At 54.8% G+C, this 22,480-nt stretch overlaps 1 protein-coding gene across 1 annotated transcript in view; it reads left to right on the top strand.

Moving 5' to 3' along the window:
* Positions 434-22,480, top strand: part of RRP12 (ribosomal RNA processing 12 homolog) — a 33,342-nt gene continuing 11,295 nt past the window's right edge. The window contains exons 1-25 of the mRNA XM_021072760.1: positions 434-679; positions 1,214-1,446; positions 3,133-3,216; positions 4,709-4,785; positions 5,273-5,378; positions 5,556-5,672; positions 7,017-7,155; positions 7,248-7,375; positions 9,237-9,335; positions 9,972-10,063; positions 12,335-12,446; positions 12,675-12,772; positions 14,808-14,922; positions 15,223-15,365; positions 15,578-15,699; positions 17,123-17,187; positions 17,275-17,437; positions 17,873-18,027; positions 18,276-18,343; positions 19,150-19,243; positions 20,037-20,195; positions 20,333-20,413; positions 20,625-20,730; positions 20,960-21,067; positions 21,569-21,726. Coding sequence (XP_020928419.1) covers positions 541-679; positions 1,214-1,446; positions 3,133-3,216; positions 4,709-4,785; positions 5,273-5,378; positions 5,556-5,672; positions 7,017-7,155; positions 7,248-7,375; positions 9,237-9,335; positions 9,972-10,063; positions 12,335-12,446; positions 12,675-12,772; positions 14,808-14,922; positions 15,223-15,365; positions 15,578-15,699; positions 17,123-17,187; positions 17,275-17,437; positions 17,873-18,027; positions 18,276-18,343; positions 19,150-19,243; positions 20,037-20,195; positions 20,333-20,413; positions 20,625-20,730; positions 20,960-21,067; positions 21,569-21,726 — 2,961 coding nt within the window. The 5' untranslated portion in view covers positions 434-540. The remainder of the gene's footprint in view (positions 680-1,213; positions 1,447-3,132; positions 3,217-4,708; positions 4,786-5,272; positions 5,379-5,555; positions 5,673-7,016; positions 7,156-7,247; positions 7,376-9,236; positions 9,336-9,971; positions 10,064-12,334; positions 12,447-12,674; positions 12,773-14,807; positions 14,923-15,222; positions 15,366-15,577; positions 15,700-17,122; positions 17,188-17,274; positions 17,438-17,872; positions 18,028-18,275; positions 18,344-19,149; positions 19,244-20,036; positions 20,196-20,332; positions 20,414-20,624; positions 20,731-20,959; positions 21,068-21,568; positions 21,727-22,480) is intronic.

Here is a 22,480-nt window from a genome sequence, read left to right as displayed (position 1 = left end):
TGGCCCCAACTGTGGCATGCAGCCACAGCAGCGGCAACCCCAGTTCCTTAACCCGCTGAGCCGCGAGGGAACTCCAGTTTGGAGCATCACTGGTTGCTTTTTCTTTTTTTTGGCCACGTCTTCCAGGCCAGGGATTGAACCCAAGCCACAGCAGCGACCTGAGCCACAGCAGTGACAATTGCAGGATCCTTAACCGCGAGGCCAGCAGGGACCTCCGATGTTTCTTTAACCTGCAAAGGAATTCCAGTTTTAGGACACTCCTCTGTAGCCAAGAACCGAAGCCTTGGACTAAGAGCCCTAGAGACTCGGCAGCACCAAAACTTCCTCCCTAGAAGCAGATCTCTCAGGAGCCCCTCCCTATCAGAACCTGGACGCTAGGTGAAACCGGATGTTGATGCTCTTGCCATGGTGACGGACGCGAATGCGGAAGTTACGCCAGAGGAAGAGGAAGTGAAGTGGGCTGCGGACCCACGTGGGTCCTGCGCGTGTTTCTAGGTCCCTGGAACTTAGTCCTTTAAAGTCACTCTCGGCTTAGTCGACATGGGTCGCTCGGGGAAGTTGCGCTCCGGCGTCTCGGCCAAGTTGAAGCGCTGGAAGAAAGGCCATAGCAGCGAAAGCAACCCTGCCATCTGCCGTCACCGCCAGGCCGCCCGCAGCCGCTTCTTCAGTCCGCCCTCAGGTAGCAGGGTGACAACCCAAGGCATTGCGGGCGGAGGGGTTCTGGGCGGGGCTGGATCCTGATGGATCTGAGCCTTCTGGAGGCTTTGGGGAGCAACCATCGGCCTTTCCTCTCTTAAAATGTTCAATCTGGAGCCTGCTGTAAAGGTCCACCTTCCCCATTTAACAGATGCAGAAACTGAGTCCACAGGAGGGAAATGACTTGGCTAGGGTACCAGGAGTATCATAGTCAGTACTCTCGGCTGGAATTAACCTTAGTGACTCTTTGCGAGTCGCTTTCATCTTAATCTCTCAACCAAGCCCCTCGCCGCAGCCCCTAGCTGACTCCTACCGGCGAAACTTTTACCTGGAGGGTTCCCTTTCTGAGTTAAGTTCTAGGTGTACAATGGGATAATGAGGCAGACCGCGTTCGGAATTTAGCCTCTCGGGTTGGGGGCCTGGACTCCACAGGTTTGTTTCCTAGGGTTCTTGTTCTCTTGGCCAAAAGGCGGCTTGGGTTAAAATAAGGGCCTTACCCTATGCCCCCGGTTCTCAGGAAAGAGCAACCTGACAGTTGATGCAGTGAAGTTGCATAATGAGATGCAGTCAGGGTCTCTGCGCCTGGGCAAAAGTGAAGCCCCTGAGACAGTCATGGAAGAAGAAGAGGTGGCCCCGGCTCTCACAGAGAAATCTTCAGGCACCTTCCTGAGTGGCCTCTCCGACTGCACAAATGTCACCTTCAGCAAAGTGCAGCGCTTCTGGGAGTCTAACTCGGCTGCCCACAAGGAGGTAAGGGGGAGGGTCAGGGCAGCAGGAGGCTAGTGAGGGGGGCCAGTTGGACTGTTGATTGGTGACAGCAGCTGGAATCTATGGATATTGTGTCCTGCCCTTTTTGTCCTCTACTCATTTCTTCTTCTGGGGCAGTTTCCACTACTTTTTTTTTTTTTTTTTCCCACCCGTCTTTTATCTTTTTAGGGCCGCACCAGTGGCATATGGAGGTTCCCAGGCTAGGGGTCCAACCAGGGCTGTAGCCGCCGGCCTACGCCACAGCCACAGCCACAGCCACAGCAATGCCAGATCCAAGCTGCCTCTGTGATCTACACCACAGCTCACAGCAGTGCTGGATCCATAACCCACTGAGCAGGACCAGGGATCGAACCCGAGTCCTCATGGATGCTAGTCGGGTTTGTTAACCATTGAGCCATGACAGGAACTCCCAGTTTCCACTACTTCTTTTTTTTTTTGTCTTTTTGCCATTTCTTGGGCCGCTCCTGCGGCATATGGAGGTTCCCAGGCTAGGGGTGGAATCGGAGCTGTAGCCACCGGCCTACGCCAGAGCCATAGCAACTCGGGATCCAAGCCGCGTCTGCACCCTACACCACAGCTCACGGCAACGCCTGATCGTTAACCCACTGAGCAAGGGCAGGGACCGAACCCGCAACCTCATGGTTCCTAGTCAGATTCGTTAACCACTGCGCCATGACAGGAACTCCTCCACTACTTCTAACAGCATCTCCTCAGCTCATGAGTAAAGTCCCTCAGGGTATTTTCCAGATATTTTTCTTTTCTTTCCTTTTTATGGCCACACCCCTGGTGTATGGAAGTTCTCAGGCCAGGGACTGAATCTGAGCCACAGCTGTGACAACAACCTGAGCCGCAGCTGTGGCAATGCTGGATCCTTTAACCCCCTGCACCAGGCCAGGGATCAGACCTGCACCTCTGCTGCCACCCAGGGTGGTGCACTCAGATTCTTAACCCACTGACATTTTTCAGATGTCCCCAAATGGGCAATGTCCTCATGTCTAAGAAATATTTTGCAAACGTTTATCTCTTCAACTGTACCTAACACAGGCCTTTTGTATATAGAATGTTTTCAGGAAACATTTGTCAGGTAAGTTAATCCCGAATAATTATTGGTGGTTTGAAAATGTTTTATCTAAATGAACTACATGTTATTTATTTTTCAGTAGTTTATATTTTTATTTATTTATTTATTTATCTTATTTTACTATTGCTCCTGCAGCATATGGAAGTTCCCAGGCCAAGGGTTGAATTGGGGCTGGAGCTGCTGGCCTACACCTTCAGCCGCAGCAGCGGGGGAACTTCTGTATGCTGTAGGTGTGGTCCTAAAATGAAACACACAAACAACCAAAAAGAGTACATTATTAATTCTCTGTTGACAGCTGCTTGGTTGTTCCAGTTGGTTGTTGCCATAAAGACATTTGTGCATGAACGTTTGTACATTCGTGCAGGTGTTTCTGTAAGAGGTGGAGCCCTGGAGGGAGCTTTTGAGCGCACGTGTGGGTCTTCCCACTTGCCAGGCCCCGAGGTGTATTCATTCCCCTGGCTCTGGACACTGCTCATCTTGTGTGCCCTGGGCTTTGTCAGGTTAACTTGTGAAGGAGCAAGGAAAAGAGGCTGGGATGGTGTTTGATCAGAAATAGATGTCATTGGCGCCTCCTCCCCCATGTGCAGATCTGTGCTGTCCTGGCTGCTGTCACTGAGGTGATTCGCTCCCAGGGCGGGAAGGAGACGGAGACGGAATACTTTGCTGCCCTGGTGAGTGGCTGTGACTTGGGGGTGGGCGTTAAGAGGAGCGGGTTATTCAGGCTGCAGAGTGAAGGCAGAGGCCCCCGGCATGGCAGGAAGAGCAGGACAGCTTTGAACAGGTGAAAGTGTTTCAGTGGCTTGATGAGCCTGATGGGGTTTGTTACACTATTCTTATAAAATGAAATCCGCGACTCTATTTTATTTTATTCCCATAATTGATGAAACTGAGTTGCACCCAGGGGATTCTCTATTAAAACTATTTTCTTTTTTTTTCTTTGGTCTTTTTGCCTTTTCTAGGGCTGCTCCTGCGGCACATGGAGGTTCCCAGGCTAGGTTTTTTTGTTGTTGTTGTTTTTTGCCATTTCTTGGGCCGTTCCCCCGGCATATGGAGGTTCCCAGGCTAGGGGTGGAATCAGAGCTGTAGCCGCCAGCCTACGCCAGAGCCACAGCAACGCGGGATCCAAGCCACGTCTGCAACCTGCACCACAGCTCACGGCAACGCCGGATCCTTAACCCACTGAGCAAGGGCAGCGATCGAACCCGCAACCTCATGGTTCCTAGTCGGATTCGTTAACCACTGCGCCACAACCGGAACTCCCAAATGCCTATTCTTATGTTGTGTGAAATTCTCAGTTTTAAGTTGTAATGTGGTAAATATCAACAGTTATAACTTTTGGAAACAAAACCTCTTTGGGGAATCTTCAATAGTTTTTTTAAGGGTGTAAAAGTTTGAAAACCACTGCTGTAGAAAAGGGGCTGGCCAGCTATGGCTCAAGGGGATAATCTTGACTGTGGTGTGTTTTTTTTTGTTTTTTTTTTTTGTTTGTTTTTTTTTTGTACAGCCTGAGAGTTAATGATTTTTACATCTTTACAAGATAGTTAAAACCCACAAAGGAGAATATGCAGCAGAGACCATATGAGGCCTGCAAAGTGTGAAATATTTATTATTTGACGTTTTACAGAAAACGCTGTCTAACCTCTGCTCTAGAATAATAAGCTAAATTACATAGTGATATATGATTTTCATCAAGTGTCAGGCAGTATTTTTTTTTTTTTGCTTTTTAGTGCCACACCTGCGGCATATGGAGGTCCCCCAGGCTAGGGATCTAATCGGATCTACAGTGCCAGCCTACACCACAGCCACAGCAACACCAGATCCGAGCCGAATCTGCAACCTACACCACAGCTCATGGCAATGCCGGAACCTTAACCCACTGAGCGAGGCCTGGGATCGAACCTCATGGTTCCCAGTCGGATTCATTTCTGCTGTGCCACGACAGGAATTCCCAGGCAGTATTCTCAGTTAAACCTCATAGCAGCTTATTATCTCTGGTTTGCAAATGAGGAAACCAAGTCCCAGAAGACTTCAGTTGCTAGTCCCGAGCTGGGATTTGAACCTCTGACATCAGGGGTCTCAGTCGTAACCATCCCGCTGGACGCACAGTGCCCGGGTGTCCCATGTGACACATTTCCCACTCACACCCCCCTGGTCTGGCCTCAGATGACAACCATGGAAGCAGTGGAGTCCACGGAGTCTCTGGCCGCTGTTGCTTACCTGCTGAACCTGGTCCTGAAGCGGTGAGGCCTGGCTCTTTGTGGGGCCAAGAAGGGAGTGTGGGTGAAGGGAGGAAGAGGGTCAGGGAATTATTAAAAAGATACTAAGTATCAGGTGGCATTCTACCCCCCTCAGACCCCAGGGTGGCTTGGGATGTTACAGGACAGAGCGAGTGCTGGGGAGGCAGTTCTGGTACAGTGAGTGGAGCAGGAGGCATGGGGTGGGATGTTGCTCTGATATCGGGGGACCTGAAGCTGGGGAGTGGGGGAGTTGGGGAGGTGGGAAAGGAATGGGGAAGTTTATAAGGGTCCATCTGGTGGGTAGTGGAGACGGGGAGGGTGGTGTGACTTCAGGTGCCGCTTCGCCGGGTTTCAGGAAGGGTGGGCTTGCTGAGTGACTGGGCCAGTACTGCCCACTTCTGTCCAGCTTCTCCTCCAGACCAGGGCTGGGGCTTCACTGGCTGCTCTCGGAGGCTCCTTCTGGCTTCTGACCTCTGTTCTGTCTCCACAGCGTGCCCAGTCCTGTGCTCATCAGAAAGTTCTCCGATACCTCCAAAGCTTTCATGGATATCATGTCAGCCCAGGCCAGCAGCGGCTCCACCTCTGCCCTCCGATGGGTCAGTGTTTGGGTCTCCGTGTCCCCTCTGCTGTCTTCCAGAGCCCATCCGACTTGGCTAAAGCTGGGAGGCTCCCCGGGAGGGGTATAAGCACTCCTTGAACCCCTAGAAATCCCTTTGGGAGTTTCTGGAATGGGCTAAAGTGGGTGGAGCTGAGACACTGCCTCTTCTCTGAAGGTCCTCTCCTGCCTGGCCACTCTGCTGCGGAAGCAGGACCTGGAGGCCTGGGGCTACCCCGTCACCCTGCAGGTGTACCAAGGGCTGCTGAGCTTCACGGTACACATCAAGCCCAAGGTGAGGCTCCGGGGCCCCCGGGATGGGGGAGGGGGGCCTGCCGCTCCTGTCAGCAGGCTGGGGCTGGCCTGCTGAGTGGACCAGGGAGGTCGCCCTGAGTGCTGGTCTCTTGTCCTGAGAGTCTGCTCCTGCCTGTGGCCCGATTTGCTAGCTCCTCTGATGGGAGGGAAGGTCACAGTCAGGCCCTTCAGAATCTCTGCTGCCTCATTGGTCAGTGACATGTTTAGTTATAGTGGCCGGATTGGGGTTTCGGGGTCACGAAAACCTGAGTTGAATACTGCTTGTGCTGTGATTTTGTTTGTTTGTTTGTTTGTTTTTTGTCTTTTCGTCTTTTTGTCTTTTTGCCATTTCTAGGGCCTCACCCGCGGCATATGGAGGTTCCCAGGCTTGGGGTCGAATCCGAGCTGTAGCCACCAGCCTACGCCAGAGCCACAGCAACTCGGCATCTGAGCCTCGTCTGCAACCTACACCACAGCTCACGGCAACGCCAGATCCTTAACCCACTGAATGAGGCCAGGGATCAAACCCGCAACCTCATGGTTCCTAGTTGGATTCGTTAACCACTGAGCCATGACGGGAACTCCTGAGTCTTGGTTTTTAAGCTGTAAAGTAGGGATGATAATACCAACTCAGCTGCAAGGTCCCAGTGACACTCTGGTGTTCCCACAGGCCTGCTGCAGGTCCTGGCGTGTAGCAGGTGCCCCGTAAGTGACTCTTGCCCCCTCTGCTTCCTCCTGAAGTGCAGGGCAGGGAGTGGGCAATCGTCATGATGGTCATAACAGTTCTCAGGGTGCTGAGCACTCTGATCCCAGGCAGGCTCACGCCCCTTTCCCTGTGTATCCGTGTGGTGGTTCCCTCACTTGTTTCTGCTGAAACATCACAGCACAGAAGTGACACTTCTCTGACCACCTTATAAAAGGAACAGCCCCTGTTTTATGGTCTGCCGAGTACTTTTGCCTTCTGGCGTCTGTGTCTTTATTTCTTGCCTCCCAGTGAGCTGTTTGTTCACTGCCGAAGGGCCAGCACCAGAGTGGTGCGGGGCTTGGCTGGACTCTGTGTTGCTGGATGAGTGAATGAATGAAGGAGTCCGTGTTGTAAAGACGAGAACCCGAGGCTTGGAGACCTAAGTAGTTTGGTTTGCCCGAGCTCAGTTGGCGAGTGAGTCAGAGAGCAGGAGTTGAAACTGAGTTTGTCTTACTCATCAGCCTGGGCATCTCTACACACGAAGCCCCGGGCACGGCCCAATAGGAGATGCGATCAGTGCTCGATGCTAGCGGGCATGACGACCACCCACGCTGCTGGTTGAATGCTGACCTGGTCCTGTCCCCGCCCCCTGGCCCTCAGGTCCGGAAGGCTGCCCAGCATGGAGTGTGCTCCGTCCTCAAGGGCAGTGAGATCATGTTTGGCGAAAAGGCCCCTGCGCATCATCCTGCTGCCATTCCCACCGCCAAGTTCTGCATCCAGGAGATTGAGAAGTCTGGAGGTGGGGCGTGTGCCTGGGAGGTGGGCAGGGGCAGGAGGTCAGGGCCAACTGCGGAGAGCCGGCTGGAGTCCCAGCCCCGCTTTGTCTGCCAGGCTCCAAGGAGGCTACCACCCTGCTGCACATGCTGACCCTGCTGAAGGACCTGCTGCCCTGCTTCCCAGAAGGCCTGGTGAAGAGCTGCAGTGAGACGCTCCTCCGAGTCATGACCTTGAACCACGTGGTGAGCTCAGGCCCCAGAGCCAGCGTGGAGGAGGGAGGGTGTAGCCTCAGACCCCAGGCCCCTGGTGCAGGCACTCGGGGAACTCACTGTTAAGGCCAGCAGCAGGGGTCTCCAGGCCCTGCCCCTGCTTTTTGCTCCATCCAAGGACACCGTCTCATCCCCTGTGTCAACACACCAGCCACCTTCAGCTAAGACAGGTCAGGGAGTGGGCGGAACCATGGTGGGGCTGGTAAAGCTTCAGTCCTCTCCCTGCCTCAAGCTCCCCTTCAGCCACAGTCACAGTTATTTCTCTCTCTCCTTTTTTTTGTTTTTTTTTACTTACTAACATCAATATGACTGCTTTTTTTTTTTTTTTTTTGGCTTTGTGTCTTTTCTAGGGCTGCTTCAGCGGCATATGGAGGTTCCCAGGCTAGGGGTCCAATCGGAGCTGTAGCCACCAGCCTATGCCAGAGCCACAGCAACTCGGCATCCGATCCTCATCTGCAACCTACACCACAGCTCATGGCAACGCCGGATCCTCAACCCACTGAGCAAGGGCAGGGATTGAACCTGCAACCTCATGGTTCCTAGTTGGATTCATTAACCACTGAGCCATGACAGGAACTCCCCATGACTACTTTAAAGATTCTTAAAACTGATTCCCTGCATTTCTGCTATCCTAGCATAATTCTATTCATCTTTATATATTCTCTCATAGTGTTTCTTTGCATATATATTTTAAAGCATTCATTATATACATAATAGGATTATTATTTATTTTTATTTTTATTTTTTTTTTGCTTTTTAGGGCCACACCTGAGGCATAGGGAGGTTCCCAGGCTAGGGTCAAATTGGAGTTACAGCTGCTGGCCTACGCCACAGCACCACAGGATCCGAGCCGCATCTGCAACCTGCACCACAGCTCACGGCAATACTGGATCCTTGACCCACTGAGCAAGGCCAGGGATTGAACCCACATCCTCATGGATACTAGTTGGGTTCATTTCTACTGTGCCACGAGGGGAACTCCAATATTTTCGTTGTTTAAAAGGAAAAAATTTCAAACTATATAAAGTGAAAAATAGGAGTTCTCTTGTGGTGCAGCAGGTTAAGGATCTGGTGCTGTCACTGCAGTGGCCCAGGTCAGTACTGTGGCGTGGGTTCAGTCCCTGACATGGGAACTTTTACGTGCTGTGGGCATAGCCAAAAACAAACAAAAAGAAGTCTCTTTTTTCCGGATTTCCCATTGTGGCGCAGTGGTTAACGAATCTGACTAGGAACCATGAGGTCGCGGGTTCGATCGCTGGCCTTGCTCAGTGGGTTGAGGATCTGGCATTGCCATGAACTGTGGTGTATGTTGCAGAGGTGGCTCAGATCCAGCGTTGCTGTGGCTCTGGCATAGGCCAGTGGCTACGGTTCTAATTAGACCCCTAGCCTGGGAACTTCCATATGCTGTGGGAGCGGCCTTAGAAAAGACAAAAAAAAAAGTCTCTTTTTTCCTTCAAGTCTCATTTCTAAAATAAATAGTACAGACAACTTCTGTGTATCCTTTCAGACATTTTCTTTTTAGATAAACAAACATGTAAAAACATGAAAATACAGCTATAATAGTATGCGAACCATTTGTAGCCTCCTTTTCTAGCCCATTATGTTAAAAACATTTTGTTTGTATTTCTCCACTGTTGTTTAAATCATTTAACATTTTTCAGTGGCTGCCAAGACTTACAGCAACAGTCCTCTGAGTGTTTAGATGTTGGGGGCATGTTCGAGGTTCCAGGGGCCCAGATCACCCCGAAGCTCACCAGCCGGCGTGGGGGGGTCGGGGAGCCCCGGGCCATTGTGGACTTTGTAGTTCCCCACTAAGCTGCCGTGTCCTCTCCAGCTGGTGTCAGCCTGTGCCATGCAGGCCTTTCACAGCCTCTTCCACGCCAAGCCCAGCCCGGGTACCCTGCCGGCAGAGCTCAACGCCCAGATCATCAAGGTGAGGCCTGACGGGGGCTCGGCGTGTGGCTGTGCTGGGGCAGCCCTGCTGCCTGTCTGCAGAGTGACACTGGATGGGCTGGGCTGCCCCAGTGCATGGGCGGGTAGACAGGCAGCCAGGAGACTGGCTGCTGAAGCCACATCAGCGTCCCCGGGAGCTGGGCCCCCTGGCCCTTGACTTCGTGGTTGTTGATAAACTATTCAGCCTGGTCTCATGGTATTTATTAGCAGGTGCTTGAACAAGGGCTCTCAGCGTTTGGGATCTCTGGGTGGATTTGGGGAGGGAGCACCACCTCCCCTCCCCTACTGCTGCCCCAGAGTATTTGCAAAAAGGTATGCGTGTGCTCACATGCATTTTTCTAGAGAAGGGTTCTGGCTTATGTCAGGTTCACAAAGGCTTGTGTGACCCAAGTTATTCTCGACTGCTCCTGCACACTTTCATCCCATAGAAGCGGAAGCGGAAGGGCTTCATGCAACAGGGAAAGGCACGCCAGGGCTCTGTGTTCAGCGTCACATGGGCAGGCCCTGGGACAGGACAGTCCCTGGACTATGTTTTTGCTTAGGAGTGGGAAGGGGTCCTGACCTTGGCCTCTACAGAACTAGCTTGGTTACCTGCTTTTTCCCGTCCCACCCCTAGGCCTTGTACGACTACGTTCCCAGCGAGAATGACTTACAACCTCTGCTAGCCTGGCTGAAGGTCATGGAGAAAGCCCATATCAACCTGGTCAGGTAGGGATGTGGTGCGGGGAGCCTGCAGTCAGAGGCCCTGCCCTGCGGTGCGGATGGGAGGACATGAGCCAGAAGGTGTCAGTGGCCTGGGGGTGGTGTCAGCTTTCTGGGATGGCAGCAGTTCTGCAACAAGCTTGTGTAGACCGGGGCAGGGCGGCACAGCCTGTACCTGGCTCTATACCTTTCCTGCCAGAGCCCTTGCCAATCAGCTGTGAGAAGCAGCAAGGCCTGCTGAGGGCACCTCCCCTGGGATGGGGCCTGCATGCCATCCTGACAATTGTCCCCCAGCTGTCACCCTGTGCAGTTGATCTCTCTCTCTTTTTTGCCACACTAATGGTACATGGAAGTTCCTGGGCTGGGGATCAAATCCAAGATACAGCTGCAGCCTACGCCACAGCTGCAGCAACACCAGATCCTCAACCGGCTTTGCCACAGCAGGAACTCCCAATTGGTTTCTTTCCAAGAGGATTTCATCCCCTTCTGTGGTTCCACCCCACTTCCCACCTGAGTTAATGGTCCCCTCCTCTAGGATTCTCAGGCCTGCCAACCCAGTTTCTGTTTTGTGTCTCTGTCATAAAATTTGCTCTTATAGTAGATAAGAGCAAATAATTCCACTAAATAATTCCACTTTTCTCGGAGTTCCCGCTGTAGTGCAGCAGAAGGGAATCTGACTAGTAACCATGAGGTTGCGGGTTCAATCCCTAGCCTCGCTCAGTGGGCCAGGGATCTGGCATTGCTGTGAGCTATGGTGTAGGTCACATATGTGGTTTGGATCCCACATTGCTGTGGCTGTGGCGTAGGCTGGTGTCTATAGCTCCAATTAGATCCTTAGCCTGTGTGCCTCCATATGCCATGGGTGCGGCCCTAAAAAGCAAATAAATAAATAAATAAATCCACTTTTCTATAGTAAAGCTGAGAATAAGCCTGGAGCTGGGGTCTTTGACGCCCCCGCACGGGTAGTCCTCCCCTCTGCTGAAGGCTTCCCATCGGCCTGCTCTCCCTAAGGCACCGAGCTGGGTGCTTTGCACCCAGGTTTCATCTCACTGATCATATCACCCCATGAGGAAGGTCTCAGCCCATTTCATGAAGCAGAAACAGAAGCACTCTGAGTTCGCTAGTCATGCAGCTGCAGATGAGCAAAGCCAGGTCTCCAGCCCATGTCTGCCAGGCCCCCGTCCTTTTCTTGCCCAAACTGCCTTTTACCTGGAGTGTCAGAAAATGGCAAAACCACCTCATTTCTCCAGGTCTCCGAGTTTATCCTCCAGTCGTGCCAGGGTGTACATCCCAGGATGTCTGTTGTAGCACTGCAGGTGATGGCAGAAACAGGAGCAGCCTGGATGTGCCCCAGGAGGGGACTGGTTAAATACGAACAGTGGGTACTGGGCAGCTGGTGGAAGTAGTTGAGGTAGATGTGCTTGTGCTGATGTGGATAGACCTCCAAGATCTATTGAGAAAAAACGAGTCACAGAACCCAGTGGATGGTGGCATTATTTGCAAACTACCAGGGTGTGAATCCTGATTGGGCCTCAGTTTCCTTATCTATAAAATGGAATTGTAATAGGATACAATCATAAGGGTTTTTTTGTTTGTTTTTGTTTTTTGCAAGGTTTAAAAGAATTAATGTTTGTGGACATGACACATGCTACATGGTAGCAATTTTTTTTGTTTGTTTGTTTTTTTGTCTTTTTGTCTTCTTGTCTTTTCTAGGGCCGCTTCCCATAGCATATGGAGGTTCCCAGGCTAGGGGTCCAATCGGAGGTACAGCTGCTGGCCTGTGCCACAGCCACAGCCACAGCAACACAGGATCCGAGCTGCGTCTGCGACCTACACCACAGCTCACGGCAACACTGGATCCTTAACCCACTGAGCAAGGCCAGGGATCGAACCCGCAACCTCATGGTTCCTAGTTGGATTCATTAACCACTGCACCACGACAGGAACTCCAGCAATTGTTATTATTTCAGATGTTTGTATGTGCATTAAAACTTCCGGAAGAGTATTTGAGAAACTTAACCTTGCTTTTCCTCTGGGAGGTGCATCTGGGAGAAAGGAGGGGAGATGGCACGTTGTTTACTTTATACCCTGAAGGCCTGGGTGTTTTGAACTTTTTACTCCGTGTCGCCATTACCGAAGGAAGAGCCCTTTTTACAGTTGCCGACCAGAAGGGTCTATAGCGCCCCTCAGTTCAGTGACTGTCGTCAGACCTGTGCCATCTGGGTCCCCAGGGCCCGGACCAGGCCCCACAGAAAAAGAAGCCTTTTGTCTCTACAGGCTTCATCAGAACCTGGGGCTGGGCCACCTCCCTCGTTTTTTTGGAACTGCAATGACCTGCCTCCTCTCCCCACACTCGCAGGTGGTGACAGTGGCTGCCCAGTGCCTGCAGGTAACACAGCCCTCCTCCGGCCCCCGCCGGCCCCAGCTCTAACCAGGGTCTCCTGCCACTCTGCCTCACCCAGAGTTCGCCCCAGGCCTCCAGCCCTGTCCCAGGGAGGAGGTTCTTGGGATGGGGATGGGCTTCCTAGAAGTTTCAGAAAGCAGTCACTGGGAGGGTGGGGCTGGGTGGCACCGGGGGGCTGCCTCGGGCGCAGACAGCTTCGGCCTCTTTTTGTAGGAGATCCTGAGAGAGTGTGTCGCCCCCCACATGGCTGACATCGGCTCTGTCACCTCCTCGGCCTCAGGCCCTGCCCAGTACATCGCCAAGATGTTCAGGTGAGAACACAGCCCCTGCATTGGGAGGGAATAAATTGTGGAGTTCCTTTCATGGTGCATTGGAAACGAATCAGGACTCGGATCCATGAAGATGCAGTTTCAATCCCCGGCCTCACCCAGTGGGTTGGGGATCTGGTGTGGCTGTGAGCTGTGGTGTAGGTCGCAGGCACGGCTCGGATCCAACAGTTGCTGAGGCTGTGGTGCAGGCTGGCAGCTGCAGCTCTGATTCGACCCCTAGCCTGGGAACCTCCGTATGTCATGGGTGTGGCCCTGGGGAAAAAAAAAAAAATTGTACCTTAGAAAGTTCCTCAATGACAGGCCCTCCTCTTGTCGCTCTGTGGGCCTGGTGCACAGCACCGGAGTGGCTGCTGTCAGTTGAGCACCGGCCACATTGCAGGTCCCGTAGTGCCAGGCTCCTAAGTAGGGATTTGGGGTCCATCCCCTGAGGGAAATTCCTCCACCTCTCAGGGTCGTCATCAGTCTAATGAGGTGAGGCTTGAATCAGGTCATGGATGTGATGTTCTCAGAGCAGTAGCTGGCGTGTAGTTGCGCTTCCAATACACAGAAACTACTGATAGTCCTTATAGTTCTAATAGAGAGGTACTGACCCCATTCTACAGATGGGAAAGCTGAGGTCACTCAACCCGCAAGTGGTGGCTTGCCCACAGAGCCCACTCTTTCTCCCTCGCTGTGCTGCCCTCCACACCTGTGAGAGAAGCCGCTCACAGACACGGCCACCAAGCGCCCTCACCCTTGCCCACCAGTGAGGAGCCTCCGAGCACCAAGGAGCTGGGATCCTTGCCTCTGGTCTCTGCTCAGCTCCAAAGTGTGGTGCTTTGGGTACTGTTCCTCATGAGGCCACAGGCCTGCTTCCTGTGGATATACCTGGGATGCAGCTTCTGGAAAACTGAAGAATAGAGCTGACTTACCCCCAGCTCATCCCTTTCCCTGCATTGACCCCATTGGATATTCTTTTTTTTTTTTTGTCTTTTTGCCATTTCTTGTGTCACTCCCTCTGCATATGGAGGTTCCCAGGCTAGGGGTCAAATCAGAGCTGTAGCCGCCAGCCTATACCACAGCCACAGCAATGAGGGATCCGAGCCGCATCTGTGACCTACACCACCGCTCGTGGCAGTGCAGGATCCTTAACCCACTGAGCAAGGCCCGGGATCGAACCCACAACCTCATGGTTCCTAGTTGGATTCGCTAACCACTGCGCCATGATGGGAACTCCGACCCCATTGGATATTCTTTTTTTTTTTTTTTTTTTGTCTTTTTGTCTTTTTGCTATTTCTTTGGGCCGCTCCCGCTGCATATGGAGGTTCCCAGGCTAGGGGTTGAATCGGAGCTGTAGCCACCGGCCTACGCCAGAGCCACAGCAACTCGGGATCCAAGCCGCATCTGCAACCCACACCACAGCTCACGGCAACGCCGGATCGTTAACCCACTGAGCAAGGGCAGGGACCGAACCTGCAACCTCGTGGTTCCTAGTTGGATTCGTTAACCACTGCGCCATGACGGGAACTCCCCCATTGGATATTCTTGCCTAAAGCATTCAGGGCTGGACTTTGAGAGATGAGCTGACCGCAGTGTGCATAGGCCGGAAGGGGCTGGCGGCTGGCCCAGCCCACCTCTGCGCCTCCAACCGCCCCCCCCGCCCTGCCCCAACCACCTGTTCCTGTCCTGTCCTCCCGCCTCTGGTCAGACCAAGAAGGCATGGGACAGTGACAGCATGGCCTTTGGAGGCCCACTTTGGCCACTAGCAGAGTGACATTGGCAGGTTGTTTAATCTCTCTGAGCCTCAGTCCCCCCGCCTCGAAGGTGGAACAAATAGCCCACCTCACAGCTTTTTCTTGAAGTGTGGTGAGGATTATATAAATTAAACTCTCAGCATAGGGGGCACTGCATAAACGCTCCTTCTCCCCCTTGGCCTTTCCTGGGGCCCTACCCTTGCTGTGGTCTGTGATGCCCAGTGCCATCCATGGGCTTCCTGGTTGAGCATGACCATGGCCCTGACAGCCCGCTCCCCTGGCAGGGCGGTGGAGGAGGGCCTGACGTACAAATTCCACGCGGCCTGGAGCTCCGTGCTGCAGCTGCTGTGTGTCTTCTTCGAGGCGTGTGGGAGGCAGGCCCATCCCGTGATGAGGAAGGTGAGTGGGGGAGCTGCTGGGCTGGGGCAAGAGGTGGCAGTGGGGCTGTTAGACGTGGGTTCCTGGCAGGGCACGTGTCTCCTGTTACCTGTGCGCTTTATAGCCTCCCCCTGCATGCACACCAGTGCCCACAGTGGGTGCCCAGTACTGCATCCAAAAGGGCCCTGTGACCTCTGCCTAGAGTGGAACCTTCGCCCATGCTTCTGACCTCCTCCTCCTGGAGACTTTGGCCCAGACTCAGTCCCCGGTGCCTGCCGTGCAAGCCCTCTTAATGTCCCATCCCTCGTCTCTTTGCTCCAGTGCCTCCAGTCCCTGTGTGACCTGCGTCTCTCCCCCCACTTCCCCCACACGGCCGCTCTGGACCATGCGGTGGGCGCGGCAGTGGCCACCATGGGCCCCCAGGTCGTGTTAGAGGCCGTGCCTTTGGAAATCGATGGCTCTGAGTAAGTACAGCCCTGCTTGGCTTCTAAACCAGCCCCAGGAGAGTCACGTGGCTTATCCTTCCCTGGGAGAGTGTCCCTAACGGAGCGGGTCAGCAGAAGAGGCCAAAGCAGAGCCCGAGTTGCTCCTCGGCTCAGCAGGGGATGTCCTGTGGGACGTGCTGCCCTCTAGGCTGTAACCTCTTCCTCACTGGCCCTTCCCTGCCTCTTCCCAGAGAGACTCTGGATTTTCCTCGGAGCTGGCTGCTGCCCGTCATCCGAGACCACGTCCGGGAAACACGACTTGGTTTCTTCACCACCTACTTCCTGCCTCTGGCTACCACCCTGAAGAACAAAGGTCTGGGGAGTTCCCGTTGGTGGCGCAGTGGTTAACGAATCCGACTAGGAACCATGAGGTTGTGGGTTCGATCCCTGGTCTTGCCCAGTGAGTCAAGGATCCGGCGTTGCCGTGAGCTGAGGTATAGGTTGCAGACGCAGCTCGGATCCCTCATTGCTGTGGCTCTGGCGTAGGCTGGCAGCTGCAGCTCCGATTCAACCCCTAGCCTGGGAACCTCCCTATGCCGTGGGAAGCGTCCCTAGAAAAGGCGAAAAGATAAAAAAAAAAGAGAACAAAGGTCTGCCCTCTCAGCAGGAAGGATCAGGAAGGGTCCCTGGTCCAGCACCCCAGCCTTAGAACGTTTGGCAGTCCCCGGGCCAAGCAGGTGATCAGCCAGTGCTTGAGTGCCCTCTTCAGTGGGGTCCAAGACATGGCCAGGCACCCCCGTTCCAGGACCCTTCCCTGAGGCCGGCAGGCTTGGGGGCTCTTCTCCCATCAAGGCAACAGTTAGATAAGGACACATTGATTTACACACGCAAAGATGTTCCTCGTGGAGTTCCCTGGTAGTGCAGTGGGTTAAGGATCTGGAGTTGTCATTGCTGTGGCTGGGTCACTACTGTGGCTCAAGTTCCATCCCTGGCCTGGGAGCTTAGGAATGCCACAGTGACTTAGCCTACACTTCCCTCAGTGCGGCTCCGGTGAGGTTAGTCGTGCTAAGGCGCCACCGTGGGATACAGAATACTCATTGGAAAGAAAGAGCCTTACGTGGGAGGGGGCAGCTTTTGTCTGTGGCGAGCTAAGCCGATTAGATCAAATCTCAGCTCAGCCCCTCTGCAGTTTGGGGACCTCAGGCAAGTTTATTCAGCTCCCTTGGGTCTCCTCCTCGTCTCTACACTGAGGACGGTAACTGCAGTGGTGTGAGGGTTAAATGGTATAATCAGTGCACGTTACACAGCCTGCCATGTAGAAATTGCTCAATAAATGTTACCAACTTTAAGTAGGATTATGCATGTATAGGACAGTCCTCCTCATGTTGTTTTTTTTAATTTTTTTTTTTTTTTTTTTTTTTTTAATTTTTGCTTTTCAGAGCTGCACCTGCGGCATATGGAGGTTCCCAAGCTAGGGGTCGAATCAGAGCTACAGCTGCTGGCCTATACCACAGCCACAGCAACACCAGATCCGAGCCTCGTCTGTGACCTACACCACAGCTCACGGCAACGCCAGATCTTTAACCCACTGAGCGAGGCCAAGGATCAAACCCGCGTTCTCATGGATGCTAGTCAGATTTCGTTTCTGTTGAAACTCCACCATTTTTTTTTAATCTGTGGAGCAGGGCAATCACTCAGATCCCTGTCCTCACCATTGGGCTTTTGGTTTGGGTAAAAATGAGGCCTGTAGGCCAGGAGTGTGCCCAGGGTCACACCATGTCCTTGTGTCACTCTAGCACTGGACCTGGCTCAGGCAGGCAGCACAGTGGAGTCCAAGATCTATGACACGCTCCAGTGGCAGGTAAGGGGGCTACTGGGGGGACGTGGGTAGGACGGGGGGCACAGGTTGCTGGATGTCACCCTCTCCCACCATCCCCTCCCACCCCAGATCTGGACCCTCCTGCCCGGGTTCTGCACGAAGCCCACGGACGTAGCCACCTCCTTCAAAGGCCTGGCGCGGACACTGGGCACGGCCATCAGCGAGCGCCCAGACCTGAGGGTCACTGTGTGCCAGGCCCTGCGCACCCTCATCACCAAGGGCTGCGAGGCGGGTACGTGTGGGCTCTGCGGTGGAGGCGGCAGGGGGTGGTTGTGACGGCGTGGGTGTCCCCTGACCCTCTTCGGTCAGCTCATCGCCTGAGCCACCACTCGTTCTTTGCAAGGACCGGAGTGTCTGCCGGGCACCCCAGGAACCAGTAGGACGCTGAAGGCCTCCCCTTTTCTCTCTTTATGCTCATTGTGCCGCAGCTGCCGGGAGTTGTCCAGCCCATGTTGAAGCCTTGACGTGGCGCTGGCCCTTGGCTGGCCCCATAGTCTGGGGTGGCACCTAGTTCTCTGTGCTCTGGTCTCTGCCTCTCCTGACCCAGAGAAGCCCCAAACCCCTGGTCCTGTCAGGGGTCCCCCAGAAGGATGTCTCTGGGCTTTAGCCCCAGTGAGGTGGGGTCATCTCCTGTCCCTTTTGTGCAATCTTTTGGTCCTCTCGCTAGAGGCTGACCGTGCTGAAGTGAGCCGCTTCGCAAAGAACTTTCTGCCAATCCTGTTCAACCTGTACGGGCAGCCTGTTGCAGCCGGGGACACCCCAGCCCCTCGCCGGGCCGTACTGGAAACCATCAAAACTTACCTCACTATTACAGAGGCTCAGGTGAGCTGGCAGAGGAGAGGGAGGAAGGCCTGGGTGGTGGGGTGTCAGTGGGTGTGGGAAAGGTCAGGAGCCTCCCTCTGGGGCTGCCATCACTCGGACCTCTGCCCCTGGAAGAGCAGGCCTGGGCTTGAGGCTTCTAAAAAGGGTGGACAGGAGGGGAAGAAGAGGGGGTGCGGTTCTCTGATCTGCTGCCGCTCTGTGTTTCTCTCTTCACCAACTCCCTCCTTCTCATCCCTTCCGGCCACCAGCTGGTGAATGGCTTCCTGGAAAAAGCCAGTGAGAAGGTGCTGGACCCCGCCAGCTCTGACTTCACCAGGTAAAGTGCCCCTCTTGAGCTAGGGCAGCCCAGGGAGCCAGGGGGTGTGTCTGGTAGAAACCCCATGGATGCTTTCTGGAATTGCTTAAGAAAATTCTTTTTTTTTTTTTTTTTTTTTTTTGTCTTTTCGAGGGCCACTCCCACGGCATGTGGAGGTTCCCAGGCTAGGGGTCGAATTGGAGCTGTAGCCACAGGCCTACGCCAGAGCCACAGCAATGCAGGATCCGAGCCGCCTCTGCAACCTACAACACACGCTGGATCCTTAACCCACTGAGCAAGGCCAGGGATCGAACCCGCAACCTCATGGTTCCTAGTTGGATTCGTTTACCACTGTGCCACGTTGGGAACTCCAGGAATTGCTTTGGAAAAGTCTTGAGATCTTGATTATCCTAGCTCCACTATGATGCCTGACCAGCTCCCTTCCTGGAGAGGCCTTGTGGTCTGCTAAGGAATTGTGAGGATCTGGAGATGCTCTACCGCTTGGAAGCTGTGACCTTGACACGTCACTTAGCTCCTCTGGGCCCTGATGTATGAAATGAGCATGATGATAGTACCTGCAGCAGGGTTGCTATGAGGGCTAAAAGGGTTACCACAGGTTAAGCACCAGGGACAGTGCTGCTGCCCCTCGAATGCCAGGGTAGGTACAGGCAGTGACAGTCATTGGTGGGCTCCTTCCAGGCCCCTTGTCCTCCTCACCCTGACTTCTCCCAGTTCCCCTGTACCCAGGAGATATGAGCACACGGACAGTCCGTGGCCTTCCCCAGTCTCCCGCTAAGCCTTGGCCTTGATCTTCTGTCCCTGAGCAGATTGTCCGTCCTGGACTTGGTCGTGGCCTTGGCTCCCCACGCTGATGAAGCCGCCATCAGCAAGCTGTACTCCACGATCCGGCCCTACCTAGAGGTGAGCCCCAGAGGCCAGGAGCCCCACACGGCCCCACCTGGGGAAGAGGGGCCTCCTTGGAGAGGTGGGGCCTGTCTCCTTGTCCCCATGCCTTGTGGCTGCCCAAGATCAGGTCTTCATCTCCTTCCTTGTGGCATGCCTGCCTTTTGTAGTCTCACCTCGTCTGTCATGTAAGTGTCAGCGTGATAGAAATGCACGGCGAAGCTCAGGCCTCACCTGCTAAGATGCCTCTTTGCAAAGACAAGGCCTGACCCACTGGGCCACCTCCCTGCCTGGGCTGATCACCCATGTTACCCAGCCTTGTCCCCAGGCTGCCACTCTGGCCTCATTAGGCTGCTTTTAAAGGTTCCAGATATAAGGGCCGCTCTGTGCCTTTGCACTTGCTGGGTCCCCTGCCTGACATGCTAGTCCCTGCCCACTGTGGCCAACCAGGTGGAAGCCAGGCCAGTGATGACCTCCTGAAAGCTGTCACCACTGCAGCCGTGTGATGAACAGTCACCCTGCAGCATGAGACGTGCTCTGGTGGAGCACGCAGGCAGGCACAGAGGTGGGGGTGGGGCTTCACTCCCCACAGCGTCCCCTGCTGGGCACGGAGGTAGCTTCTCCCAGTTTGTTCTTCCTGCCCTCCCGTCGGTGTCCTGAGCTCCAGAAGTCGGGAACAGCTCCCCTGAGGCCCCTCTGGGGCCAGGCCCAGCTCATGGGGCTGCCCTGTGGATGTCATTGGACTGAGTGGGAGTGGATGGACAGGTGGGGGCCCTCTCTGACATCCCCTCTCCACCGTGCGCCCTTCCAGAGCAAGTCCCATGGGATCCAGAAGAAGGCCTACCGCGTGCTGGAGGAAGTATGCGCCAGCCCCCAGGGCCCCGGGGCCCGCTTCGTGCAAAACCACCTGGACGAGCTGAAGAAGACACTGCTGGACTCGCTGCGGAGCACCTCCTCGCCTGCCAAGAGGGTGCGGACGCCGGGGCGGCCCCGCCCAGCCTGAGGGGGGTCAGGAGACCCCAGGGCAGGACCAGCATGAGACACTTAGGGGACTTCAGGGGTGGAGCTGGCATCGAGGGTCCTGACTTTTGTCCCCCTGTCCCGCAGCCACGTTTGAAGTGCCTGATACATATCGTGAAGAAGCTCTCAGCCGAGCACGAGGAGTTCATCAGTGCCCTGGTCCCTGAGGTAAGGGGTGCACACAGGGGGTGTCTGGGTGATTTGGGGTTCCTCGGAATGTGGCTCTTGGAGGCCTGTCAGGATCAGAGGGGCGGTATCCCGGGTGGGAGTGGGCTTGATTTGCCATCAGGGAGCGTGGGTGCCCTATCCCGCCCGCTTCAGGATGCCAGCTCCGGGGTGGTCGGCTCGGGGAGCCCACGCTAATGGGCTATCCTTGCAGGTGATCCTCTGCACCAAGGAGGTGTCGGTGGGCGCTCGGAAGAACGCTTTTGTGCTGCTGGTGGAGATGGGCCACGCTTTCCTTCGGTTTGGCCCGAGCCAGGAAGGTGAGGCCCGGGTGACGTGGGGCTGACGTGGACCCTCTGCTTCCGGCCGGGGTGAGGAGGCACCCCTCAAACCACTCGTTAACGAGAAAAAGCAGGGAAGGCTGTCTGGCTCTGGCCCTGGGCAGGCAGCTCCTCTCTGGCCGGAATCACCCTCCCTGGTGGGCCCACGATGCAGCGTGCACGGGGGTCACTGCCCCGGTGACGCCTCCTGCTCGCTGTCCTCCCCCAGAGGCCCTGCAGCGCTACCTCGTCCTGATCTACCCCGGCCTCGTGGGCGCCGTGACCATGGTCAGCTGCAGCATCCTGGCCCTGACCCACCTCCTTTTCGAGTTTAAAGGTAAACGCTGTTTCCTTGAAGGCCTGGGAGGCCCTTGGGGTAGGAAGATGCCCAGAAGGTCAGGACAGGGTGGCTGCCCAAGTGGGAAAGGTCCCCTGGATGGAGGACGAAAAGCCCAACTGCCTGCCCTCTCCTCTGCCACCACCCAGCTCGGCCTTCCTGCGTCCCCCTGCCCTGCGTCCCCCCTCGAGTGGGTGGGTTGGAGGAGGTGAGGTCCCCTGCCCAGATTTTTAGTCCTGGTTTTACCAGCCACGTGAGACCTTGAGCAAACTTAATGAACTTCTTGGAACCTCACTCTTTTATCTCTAAAGAGGGGAAGAGAACCTGCACCTGCCGGCGGGGTGGGTGCAGGACTGAAGGGGGTCCCTGGGAAAGTGACTAGACCTGGGCCGGGCACACGGACACCCCCTGGTGTCAGCTCACATTCTTGTGATCCGGCAGGGGTCTTGGGTCTGGGCAGGGTTCCTCGTGTCTCTGACAGTGGCCCTCTGGCCACCACAGGTCTGATGGGGACCAGCACGGTAGAGCAGCTGCTGGAGAACGTGTGCCTGCTTCTGGCCTCCCGCACCCGTGACGTGGTCAAATCGGCGCTGGGCTTCATCAAGGTGGCAGTGGTTGTCATGGATGTGGTACACCTGGCCAAGCACGTGCAGCTGGTGGTGAGTGCCCCCCTTCACCTTGGCAGGTGGCCACATGTCCAGGAGCTGCCAATAGAGTCCCAGGGAGCCTTGAGGCCAGCTAGCGTCAAACACTTGAGCTGCGTGCTGTCTTGTGCAACAGATGGTGGTGCCTGAGGCCTGGAGGGGACCAGAAGGGGAAGCCCCGCCTGGCAGAGATAGGCACAGTGCCCGAGCCGCCTTGTCATTCCCCACGGCCCCTCCAGAGCAGCTGGGGCTGTGCAGGGCAGAGGCCAGTGGGCAGGGCAACGCCTCCTTTTATGGATGGGGAAACTGAGCCAGAGATTTTGCCAGGTTGCAGTACTGGTGAGAGTAGCTCTGGGAATAGAGCCCCAAGCTCAGGGCTGCGACTCCAGGCTCTCCTTCAGCAGAGAGCACCTTTTATTTTCCTTCTTGCATTTTTTTGTTTGTTTGTTTGTTGTCTTTTTGCCATTTCTAGGGCTGCTCCCGCAGCATATGTAAGTTCCCAGGCTAGGGGTCGAATCGGAGCTGTAGCCACCGGCCTATACCACAGCCACAGCAACACAGGATCCGAGCCACGTCTGCAACCTATACCACAGCTCACAGCAATGCTGGATCCTTCACCCACTGAGCGAGGCCAGGGATCAAGCCTGCAACCTCTTGGTTCCTAGTCGGATTCGTTAACCACTGTGCCACAATGGGAACTCCTTTTCCCTCTTGCATTTTGACCTTCCTGGTTTGAGCAGGCTCCTCAGGACGCCCCTACTGGGCTGCA

This window comes from Sus scrofa, chromosome 14 (assembly GCF_000003025.6).
Source record: "Sus scrofa isolate TJ Tabasco breed Duroc chromosome 14, Sscrofa11.1, whole genome shotgun sequence".
Lineage (NCBI taxonomy): Eukaryota > Metazoa > Chordata > Mammalia > Artiodactyla > Suidae > Sus > Sus scrofa.
This window is presented reverse-complemented; position numbering and strand designations above follow the sequence as displayed.